The sequence below is a fragment of the Engystomops pustulosus genome, chromosome 8 (assembly GCF_040894005.1).
Source record: "Engystomops pustulosus chromosome 8, aEngPut4.maternal, whole genome shotgun sequence".
Lineage (NCBI taxonomy): Eukaryota > Metazoa > Chordata > Amphibia > Anura > Leptodactylidae > Engystomops > Engystomops pustulosus.
The window spans coordinates 105,434,584-105,445,998 of record NC_092418.1 but is presented as its reverse complement, the minus strand read 5'-3'; the positions used below and the strand labels follow the sequence as shown (position 1 = coordinate 105,445,998).

At 56.3% G+C, this 11,415-nt stretch overlaps 1 protein-coding gene across 1 annotated transcript; it reads left to right on the top strand.

The window, feature by feature from the left end:
* The first annotated feature begins 958 nt into the window (after positions 1-958).
* On the top strand, positions 959-10,943 carry DBI (diazepam binding inhibitor, acyl-CoA binding protein). Its single transcript, XM_072120215.1, has 5 exons — positions 959-1,117; positions 10,033-10,150; positions 10,276-10,320; positions 10,570-10,587; positions 10,810-10,943. The coding sequence occupies exons 1-5, from the start codon at positions 1,109-1,111 to the stop codon at positions 10,878-10,880; spliced, it is 261 nt and encodes an 86-aa protein (XP_071976316.1). The 5' UTR covers positions 959-1,108; the 3' UTR covers positions 10,881-10,943.
* The last annotated feature ends 472 nt before the right edge of the window (positions 10,944-11,415 follow it).

Sequence of the window (11,415 nt, the reverse complement as noted above, 5' to 3'; positions counted from 1 at the left end):
GATGGGAGTAGCATTATCAAATCAGGGATGATGGGAGTAGTATTATTACATGAGGGATGACAGGAGAAGTATTATCACATCAGTGATGATGGGAGTAGTATTATCACATTAGGGATGATGGGAGTAGTATTATTACATGAGGGATGACAGGAATAGTATTATTACATGTGGGATGACAGGAATAGTATTATTATATGAGGGATGATGGGAGTAGTATTATTACATGTGGGATGACAGGAATAGTATTATCACATGAGGAATGATGGGAGTAGTATTATCACATCAGGGATGACAGGAGAAGTATTATCACATCAGGGATGATGGAAGTAGTATTATCACATTAGGGATGATGGGAGTAGTATTATTACATGTGGGATGACAGGAATAGTATTATTATATGAGGGATGATGGGAGTAGTATCACATGAGGGATGGCGGGAGTAGTATTATCGCATGATGAATGATGGGAGTAGTATTATCACATCAGGGATGGCAGGAGTAGTATTATCACATCAGTGATGACGGGAGTAATATCACATGAGGGATGATGGGAATAGTATTATTACATGAGGGATGACGGGAGTAGTATTACTTGAGGGATGATGGAAGTAGTATTATTAAATGAAAGATAATGAGAGTAGTATTATTACATGAGGGATGATGGGAGCAGTATTATATCAGGGATAACGGGAGTAGTATCATTACTTGAGGGATGATGGGAGTAGTTTTATTACATGATGGATGATTGGAGTAGTGTGATTACATGAGGGATGATGGGAGTAGTATTATTACTTGAGGGATGATGGGAGTAGTATTACATGAGAGATGACGGCAGTAGTATTATTACATGATGGATGATTGGAGTAGTATTACAAGAGGGATGATGGGAGTATTAATTGGTGATTGGGCGGTGAACACCATATGACTCAGTGACGCCGTGATTCTTGCCACATCCAATATGGCTGCCACTGGTATCCTGTGAGCTGTGATAGGCTGAGGAGTCAGGTGATTGGGTGGAGTTAGTAGAGGGTGTGGCTGCAGCTTCTGTGACCTGAGTTCAGTTCAGAGGAGAAGATCCGAAGAGGAAGAAGAGAAGCAACGCCATCATCATGTCCCAGGTACAGAGAGCGAGGGGCTTCTGTATAGTGTATAACCCTGGAGGGGGTGGTGGGGGGCTCCTGTATAGTGTATAACCCTGGAGGGGGTGGTGGGGGGCTCCTGTATAGTGTATAACCCTGGAGGGGGTGGTGGGGGGCTCCTGTATAGTGTATAACCCTGGAGGGGGTGGTGGGGGCTCCTGTATAGTGTATAACCCTGGAGGAGGTGGTGGGGGGCTCCTGTATAGTGTATAACCCTGGAGGGGGTGGTGGGGGGCTCCTGTATAGTGTATAACCCTGGAGGGGGTGGTGGGGGGCTCCTGTATAGTGTATAACCCTGGAGGGGGTGGTGGGGGGCTCCTGTATAGTGTATAACCCTGGAGGGGGTGGTGGGGGCTCCTGTATAGTGTATAACCCTGGAGGAGGTGGTGGGGGCTCCTGTATAGTGTATAACCCTGGAGGAGGTGAGGGGGGCTCCTGTATAGTGTATAACCCTGGAGGGGGTGGTGGGGGGCTCCTGTATAGTGTATAACCCTGGAGGGGGTGGTGGGGGGCTCCTGTATAGTGTATAACCCTGGAGGGGGTGGTGGGGGGCTCCTGTATAGTGTATAACCCTGGAGGGGGTGGTGGGGGGCTCCTGTATAGTGTATAACCCTGGAGGGGGTGGTGGGGGGCTCCTGTATAGTGTATAACCCTGGAGGAGGTGGTGGGGGCTCCTGTATAGTGTATAACCCTTGAGGGAGGGGGCTCCTGTATAGTGTATAACCCTGGAGGGGGTGGTGGTGGGGGTCTCCTGTATAGTGTATAACCCTGGAGGAGGTGGTGGGGGCTCATGTATAGTGTATAACCCTGGAGGGGGTGGTGGTGGGGGCTCCTGTATAGTGTATAACCCTGGAGGGAGGGGGCTCCTGTATAGTGTATAACCCTGGAGGAGGTGGTGGGGGGGGGCTCATGTATAGTGTATAACCCTGGAGGGGGTGGTGGGGGGCTCCTGTATAGTGTATAACCCTGGAGGGGGTGGTGGGGGGCTCCTGTATAGTGTATAACCCTGGAGGGGGTGGTGGGGGCTCCTGTATAGTGTATAACCCTGGAGGAGGTGGTGGGGGCTCCTGTATAGTGTATAACCCTGGAGGTGGTGGAGGGGGCTCCTGTATAGTGTATAACCCTGGAGGAGGTGGGGGGCTCCTGTATAGTGTATAATCCTGGAGGGGGTGGGGGGCTCCTGTATAGTGTATAACCCTGGAGGGGGTGGTGGTGGGGGCTCATGTATAGTGTATAACCCTGGAGGGGGTGGTGGTGGGGGCTCCTGTATAGTGTATAACCCTGGAGGAGGTGAGGGGGCTCCTGTATAGTGTATAACCCTGGAGGTGGTGGAGGGGGCTCCTGTATAGTGTATAACCCTGGAGGTGGTGGAGGGGGCTCCTGTATAGTGTATAACCCTGGAGGAGGTGGGGGGCTCCTGTATAGTGTATAATCCTGGAGGGGGTGGGGGGCTCCTGTATAGTGTATAACCCTGGAGGGGGTGGTGGTGGGGGCTCCTGTATAGTGTATAACCCTGGAGGGAGGGGGCTCCTGTATAGTGTATAACCCTGGAGGAGGTGGTGGGGGGGGCTCATGTATAGTGTATAACCTGGAGGGGGTGGTGGGGGGCTCCTGTATAGTGTATAACCCTGGAGGGGGTGGTGGGGGCTCCTGTATAGTGTATAACCCTGGAGGTGGTGGAGGGGGCTCCTGTATAGTGTATAACCCTGGAGGAGGTGAGGGGGGCTCCTGTATAGTGTATAACCCTGGAGGAGGTGGGGGCTCCTGTATAGTGTATAATCCTGGAGGGGGTGGGGGCTCCTGTATAGTGTATAACCCTGGAGGGGGTGGTGGTGGGGGCTCATGTATAGTGTATAACCCTGGAGGGGGTGGTGGGGGCTCCTGTATAGTGTATAACCCTGGAGGGGGTGGTGGTGGGGGCTCCTGTATAGTGTATAACCCTGGAGGGAGGGGGCTCCTGTATAGTGTATAACCCTGGAGGAGGTGGTGGGGGCTCATGTATAGTGTATAACCCTGGAGGGGGTGGTGGGGGGCTCCTGTATAGTGTATAACCCTGGAGGGAGGGGGCTCCTGTATAGTGTATAACCCTGGAGGGGGTGGTGGTGGGGGTCTCCTGTATAGTGTATAACCCTGGAGGAGGTGGTGGGGGCTCATGTATAGTGTATAACCCTGGAGGTGGTGGTGGGGTCTCCTGTATAGTGTATAACCCTGGAGGAGGTGGTGGGGGCTCATGTATAGTGTATAACCCTGGAGGTGGTGGTGGGGGCTCCTGTATAGTGTATAACCCTTGAGGGAGGGGGCTCCTGTATAGTGTATAACCCTGGAGGGGGTGGTGGTGGGGGTCTCCTGTATAGTGTGTAACCCTGGAGGGGTGGTGGTGGGGGTCTCCTGTATAGTGTATAACCCTGGAGGGGGTGGTGGGGGGGGCTCATGTATAGTGTATAACCCTGGAGGGGGTGGTGGGGGGGGCTCATGTATAGTGTATAACCCTGGAGGGAGGGGGCTCCTGTATAGTGTATAACCCTGGAGGGAGGGGGCTCCTGTATAGTGTATAACCCTGGAGGGAGGGGGCTCCTGTATAGTGTATAACCCTGGAGGGAGGGGGCTCCTGTATAGTGTATAACCCTGGAGGAGGTGGTGGGGGGGGCTCATGTATAGTGTATAACCCTGGAGGGGGTGGTGGGGGGCTCCTGTATAGTGTATAACCCTGGAGGGGGTGGTGGGGGCTCCTGTATAGTGTATAACCCTGGAGGAGGTGGTGGGGGCTCCTGTATAGTGTATAACCCTGGAGGAGGTGGTGGGGGGCTCCTGTATAGTGTATAACCCTGGAGGGAGGGGGCTCCTGTATAGTGTATAACCCTGGAGGGGGTGGTGGGGGGCTCCTGTATAGTGTATAACCCTGGAGGTGGTGGAGGGGGCTCCTGTATAGTGTATAACCCTGGAGGAGGTGGTGGGGGGCTCCTGTATAGTGTATAACCCTGGAGGTGGTGGTGGGGGGCTCCTGTATAGTGTATAACCCTGGAGGGGGTGGTGGGGGCTCCTGTATAGTGTATAACCCTGGAGGGGGTGGTGGGGGGCTCCTGTATAGTGTATAACCCTGGAGGGGGTGGTGGGGGGCTCCTGTATAGTGTATAATCCTGGAGGGGGTGGGGGGCTCCTGTATAGTGTATAACCCTGGAGGGGGTGGTGGTGGGGGCTCCTGTATAGTGTATAACCCTGGAGGGGGTGGTGGGGCTCCTGTATAGTGTATAACCCTGGAGGGGGTGGTGGTGGGGGCTCCTGTATAGTGTATAACCTGGAGGGAGGGGGCTCCTGTATAGTGTATAACCCTGGAGGAGGTGGTGGGGGCTCATGTATAGTGTATAACCCTGGAGGGGGTGGTGGGGGGCTCCTGTATAGTGTATAACCCTGGAGGGAGGGGGCTCCTGTATAGTGTATAACCCTGGAGGGGGTGGTGGTGGGGGTCTCCTGTATAGTGTATAACCCTGGAGGAGGTGGTGGGGGCTCATGTATAGTGTATAACCCTGGAGGTGGTGGTGGGGGCTCCTGTATAGTGTATAACCCTTGAGGGAGGGGGCTCCTGTATAGTGTATAACCCTGGAGGGGGTGGTGGTGGGGGTCTCCTGTATAGTGTATAACCCTGGAGGGGGTGGTGGTGGGGTCTCCTGTATAGTGTATAAACCTGGAGGGGGTGGTGGGGGGGGCTCATGTATAGTGTATAACCCTGGAGGGGGGTGGTGGGAGGGGCTCATGTATAGTGTATAACCCTGGAGGGAGGGGGCTCCTGTATAGTGTATAACCCTGGAGGGAGGGGGCTCCTGTATAGTGTATAACCCTGGAGGGAGGGGGCTCCTGTATAGTGTATAACCCTGGAGGAGGTGGTGGGGGGGCTCATGTATAGTGTATAACCCTGGAGGGGGTGGTGGGGGCTCCTGTATAGTGTATAACCCTGGAGGAGGTGGTGGGGGCTCCTGTATAGTGTATAACCCTGGAGGGGGTGGTGGGGGCTCCTGTATAGTGTATAACCCTGGAGGAGGTGGTGGGGGCTCCTGTATAGTGTATAACCCTGGAGGAGGTGGTGGGGGCTCCTGTATAGTGTATAACCCTGGAGGGAGGGGGCTCCTGTATAGTGTATAACCCTGGAGGGGTGGTGGGGGGCTCCTGTATAGTGTATAACCCTGGAGGGGGTGGTGGAGGGGGCTCCTGTATAGTGTATAACCCTGGAGGGGGTGGTGGGGGGCTCCTGTATAGTGTATAACCCTGGAGGTGGTGGAGGGGCTCCTGTATAGTGTATAACCCTGGAGGTGGTGGTGGGGGGCTCCTGTATAGTGTATAACCCTGGAGGGGGTGGTGGGGGGCTCCTGTATAGTGTATAACCCTGGAGGGGGTGGTGGGGGCTCCTGTATAGTGTATAACCCTGGAGGTGGTGGAGGGGGCTCCTGTATAGTGTATAACCCTGGAGGAGGTGGGGGGCTCCTGTATAGTGTATAATCCTGGAGGGGGTGGGGGCTCCTGTATAGTGTATAACCCTGGAGGGGGTGGTGGTGGGGGCTCCTGTATAGTGTATAACCCTGGAGGGGGTGGTGGTGGGGGCTCATGTATAGTGTATAACCCTGGAGGGGTGGTGGTGGGGCTCATGTATAGTGTATAACCCTGGAGGAGGTGGTGGGTGCTCATGTATAGTGTATAACCCTGGAGGGGGTGGTGGGGGGCTCCTGTATAGTGTATAACCCTGGAGGGAGGGGGCTCCTGTATAGTGTATAATCCTGGAGGAGGTGAGGGGGGCTCCTGTATAGTGTATAACCCTGGAGGAGGTGGTGGGGGCTCCTGTATAGTGTATAACCCTGGAGGAGGTGGTGGGGGCTCCTGTATAGTGTATAACCCTGGAGGGGGTGGTGGGGGCTCCTGTATAGTGTATAACCCTGGAGGGGGTGGTGGAGGGGGCTCCTGTATAGTGTATAACCTGGAGGAGGTGGGGGGCTCCTGTATAGTGTATAATCCTGGAGGGGGTGGGGGGCTCCTGTATAGTGTATAACCCTGGAGGTGGTGGAGGGGGCTCCTGTATAGTGTATAACCCTGGAGGAGGTGGTGGGGGGCTCCTGTATAGTGTATAACCCTGGAGGTGGTGGTGGGGGGCTCCTGTATAGTGTATAACCCTGGAGGGGGTGGTGGGGGGCTCCTGTATAGTGTATAACCCTGGAGGGGGTGGTGGGGGGCTCCTGTATAGTGTATAACCCTGGAGGTGGTGGAGGGGGCTCCTGTATAGTGTATAACCCTGGAGGAGGTGGGGGGCTCCTGTATAGTGTATAATCCTGGAGGGGGTGGGGGCTCCTGTATAGTGTATAACCCTGGAGGGGGTGGTGGTGGGGGCTCCTGTATAGTGTATAACCCTGGAGGGGGTGGTGGTGGGGGCTCATGTATAGTGTATAACCCTGGAGGAGGTGGTGGGTGCTCATGTATAGTGTATAACCCTGGAGGGGGTGGTGGGGGGCTCCTGTATAGTGTATAACCCTGGAGGGGTGGTGGGGGCTCCTGTATAATGTATATCCCTGGAGGTGGTGGTGGGGGCTCCTGTATAGTGTATAACCCTGGAGGAGGTGGGGATCCTGTATAGTGTATAACCCTGGAGGGGTGGTGGGGGGCTCCTGTATAGTGTATAACCCTGGAGGGGGAGGGGGCTCCTGTATAGTGTATAACCCTGGAGGGAGGGGCTCCTGTATAGTGTATAACCCTGGAGGGAGGGGGCTCCTGTATAGTGTATAACCCTGGAGGGAGGGGGCGGTGGGGGCTCCTGTATGGTGTATAACCCTGGAGGGGGTGGTGGGGGCTCCTGTATAGTGTATAACCCTGGAGAGGGTGGTGGTGGGGGCTCCTGTATAGTGTATAACCCTGGAGGGGGGGGGCTCCTGTATAGTGTATAACCCTGGAGGAGGTGGAGGGGGCTCCTGTATAGTGTATAACCCTGGAGGAGGGAGGGGGCTCCTGTATAGTGTATAACCCTGGAGGGGGTGGTGGGGGGCTCCTGTATAGTGTATAACCCTGGAGGGGGTGGTGGGGGGCTCCTGTATAGTGTATAACCCTGGAGAGGGTGGTGGTGGGGGCTCCTGTATAGTGTATAACCCTGGAGGGGGTGGGGGGGGCTCCTGTATAGTGTATAACCCTGGAGGGGGTGGTGGGGGGCTCCTGTATAGTGTATAACCCTGGAGGGGGTGGTGGGGGGCTCCTGTATAGTGTATAACCCTGGAGGGGGTGGTGGGGGGCTCCTGTATAGTGTATAACCCTGGAGGGGGTGGTGGGGGGCTCCTGTATAGTGTATAACCCTGGAGGGGGTGGTGGGGGCTCCTGTATAGTGTATAACCCTGGAGGGGGTGGTGGGGGGCTCCTGTATAGTGTATAACCCTGGAGGGGTGGTGGGGGGCTCCTGTATAGTGTATAACCCTGGAGGGGGTGGTGGGGGGCTCCTGTATAGTGTATAACCCTGGAGGGGGTGGTGGGGGGCTCCTGTATAGTGTATAACCCTGGAGGGGGTGGTGGGGGGCTCCTGTATAGTGTATAACCCTGGAGGGGGTGGTGGGGGGCTCCTGTATAGTGTATAACCCTGGAGGGGGTGGTGGGGGGCTCCTGTATAGTGTATAACCCTGGAGGGGGTGGTGGGGGGCTCCTGTATAGTGTATAACCCTGGAGGGGGTGGTGGGGGGCTCCTGTATAGTGTATAACCCTGGAGGGGGTGGTGGGGGGCTCCTGTATAGTGTATAACCCTGGAGGGGGTGGTGGGGGCTCCTGTATAGTGTATAACCCTGGAGGGGGTGGTGGGGGGCTCCTGTATAGTGTATAACCCTGGAGGGGGTGGTGGGGGGCTCCTGTATAGTGTATAACCCTGGAGGGGGTGGTGGGGGGCTCCTGTATAGTGTATAACCCTGGAGGGGTGGTGGGGGCTCCTGTATAGTGTATAACCCTGGAGGGGGTGGTGGGGGGCTCCTGTATAGTGTATAACCCTGGAGGGGGTGGTGGGGGGCTCCTGTATAGTGTATAACCCTGGAGGGGGTGGTGGGGGGCTCCTGTATAGTGTATAACCCTGGAGGGGGTGGTGGGGGGCTCCTGTATAGTGTATAACCCTGGAGGGGGTGGTGGGGGGCTCCTGTATAGTGTATAACCCTGGAGGGGGTGGTGGGGGGGCTCCTGTATAGTGTATAACCCTGGAGGGGGTGGTGGGGGGCTCCTGTATAGTGTATAACCCTGGAGGGGGTGGTGGGGGGCTCCTGTATAGTGTATAACCCTGGAGGGGGTGGTGGGGGGCTCCTGTATAGTGTATAACCCTGGAGGGGGTGGTGGGGGGCTCCTGTATAGTGTATAACCCTGGAGGGGGTGGTGGGGGGCTCCTGTATAGTGTATAACCCTGGAGGGGGTGGTGGGGGGCTCCTGTATAGTGTATAACCCTGGAGGGGGTGGTGGGGGGCTCCTGTATAGTGTATAACCCTGGAGGGGGTGGTGGGGGGCTCCTGTATAGTGTATAACCCTGGAGGGGGTGGTGGGGGGCTCCTGTATAGTGTATAACCCTGGAGGGGGTGGTGGGGGGCTCCTGTATAGTGTATAACCCTGGAGGGGGTGGTGGGGGGCTCCTGTATAGTGTATAACCCTGGAGGGGGTGGTGGGGGCTCCTGTATAGTGTATAACCCTGGAGGGGGTGGTGGGGGGCTCCTGTATAGTGTATAACCCTGGAGGGGGTGGTGGGGGGCTCCTGTATAGTGTATAACCCTGGAGGGGTGGTGGGGGGCTCCTGTATAGTGTATAACCCTGGAGGGGGTGGTGGGGGGCTCCTGTATAGTGTATAACCCTGGAGGGGGTGGTGGGGGGCTCCTGTATAGTGTATAACCCTGGAGGGGGTGGTGGGGGGCTCCTGTATAGTGTATAACCCTGGAGGGGGTGGTGGGGGGCTCCTGTATAGTGTATAACCCTGGAGGGGGTGGTGGGGGGCTCCTGTATAGTGTATAACCCTGGAGGGGTGGTGGGGGCTCCTGTATAGTGTATAACCCTGGAGGGGGTGGTGGGGGGCTCCTGTATAGTGTATAACCCTGGAGGGGGTGGTGGGGGGCTCCTGTATAGTGTATAACCCTGGAGGGGGTGGTGGGGGGCTCCTGTATAGTGTATAACCCTGGAGGGGGTGGTGGGGGGCTCCTGTATAGTGTATAACCCTGGAGGGGGTGGTGGGGGGCTCCTGTATAGTGTATAACCCTGGAGGGGGTGGTGGGGGGCTCCTGTATAGTGTATAACCCTGGAGGGGGTGGTGGGGGGCTCCTGTATAGTGTATAACCCTGGAGGGGGTGGTGGGGGGCTCCTGTATAGTGTATAACCCTGGAGGGGGTGGTGGGGGGCTCCTGTATAGTGTATAACCCTGGAGGGGGTGGTGGGGGGCTCCTGTATAGTGTATAACCCTGGAGGGGGTGGTGGGGGGCTCCTGTATAGTGTATAACCCTGGAGGGGGTGGTGGGGGGCTCCTGTATAGTGTATAACCCTGGAGGGGGTGGTGGGGGGCTCCTGTATAGTGTATAACCCTGGAGGGGGTGGTGGGGGGCTCCTGTATAGTGTATAACCTCATGGCCGCCCCCCGGATTTGGACTCTCCTCTGTACACTAGACACGGCCGCCCCCCGGCTGTGGACTATCCTCTGTACACTAGACACGGCCGCCACCCCGGCTGTGGACTATCCTCTGTACACTAGACACGCCGCCACCCCGGCTGTGGTCACTAGACATGGCCGCCCCTGTGGTTGAGGTGGTGCAGCAGCCTCGCACGTTAGGCCTGTACCATCATGGTCAGGTAAATGGGGTGGTTGTTTCTGTAACCATGGAGATTCCCGGCTCCTCCCCCTCCTTATTTTTTTTTGCATATTTCAGGCTGAATTTGAGGCAGCGGCGGAGGAGGTGAAGCAGTTGACGCGGACGCCCAGTGACCAGGAGATGCTGGAGATTTACGCCCTGTACAAGCAGGCAACCGTGGGCGACGTCAACACCGGTGAGTTAGCGGTCGGGCACAGCTCCAGCCTTATTGGCTGTCCTGAGTGGCTCCACCCTGCTGTGTGATGACATCACTTCCTGTGTGGTGTACACCCCTTCATCTCCTGTTTACTGTATCTACAGAGCGGCCGGGATTCATGGACTTCAAGGGCAAAGCCAAGTGGGACGGCCTGGTCGGGGAAGAAGGGTAAGGGGCGGGGTCTATGGATAGTTTGACGCCTGGTTGGGGAAGAAGGGTAAGGGGCGGGGTCTATGGGATAGTGGGACGCCTGGTTGGGAAGAAGGGTAAGGGGCGGGGTCTATGGGATAGTGGGACGCCTGGTTGGGGAAGAAGGGTAAGGGGCGGGGTCTATGGGATAGTGGGACGCCTGGTTGGGGAAGAAGGGTAAGGGGCGGGGTCTATGGGATAGTGGGACGCCTGGTCGGGGAAGAAGGGTAAGGGGCGGGGTCTATGGGATAGTGGGACGCCTGGTCGGGGAAGAAGGGTAAGGGGCGGGGTCTATGGGATAGTGGGACGCCTGGTCGGGGAAGAAGGGTAAGGGGCGGGGTCTATGGGATAGTTTGACGCCTGGTTGGGGAAGAAGGGTTAGGGGCGGGGCATATGGGATAGTGGGACGTTCTGTATGATCATCACTCCTATCATCCTCTCTGTTCCAGGTACTAGCCAGGAAGATGCCCGGACGCAGTACATCAAGCTGGTGGCAGAACTGAAAACTAAATACTGTTAATATTGGCAGCGCCCCCCGGAGGTCTGAACGGTTCCTTACTCTCAATAAACCTGTCTCATTGTCTCTGGAATAATTTATCTCTGGACTGCGCCATCACTCAGCTATGGGGGAGGGGTCCTCTCATCATCAGCTGATCGTCCCAGGGGGGGAGCGGTGGCCTACCCTCTGCTGGTGTTTTTGGTCCGGAGGCCTGTGGGAGTGGGGGTCCTGGCCTTCTGGTGTCTGTGGGAGGGGGGCCCTGGTCATGACCCTGCTGGTGTCTCTGCTCCAGAGACTTGTGGATACCTTTTATTTCATAGCTAAAGATCTGAAGAGAAACGTTTATGTGCTATTGGTCACAAGGTGGTCTGAAGGGTGATAGGAGAAGAGAACACGGCCGAGGAATCCCAAGAGCTGGCAATTGTTGTCTCCCTTGTTGTAGTTAGCGTCTGCTATATGGGAGGCTGAGTGCAGTGACTTTGCAAGTGCTTCCTGCGCCGGTGGTGTCACGCGACAGCCGGACGAGTGTATGGGGTGGGTGAGGACCACAAGGCCT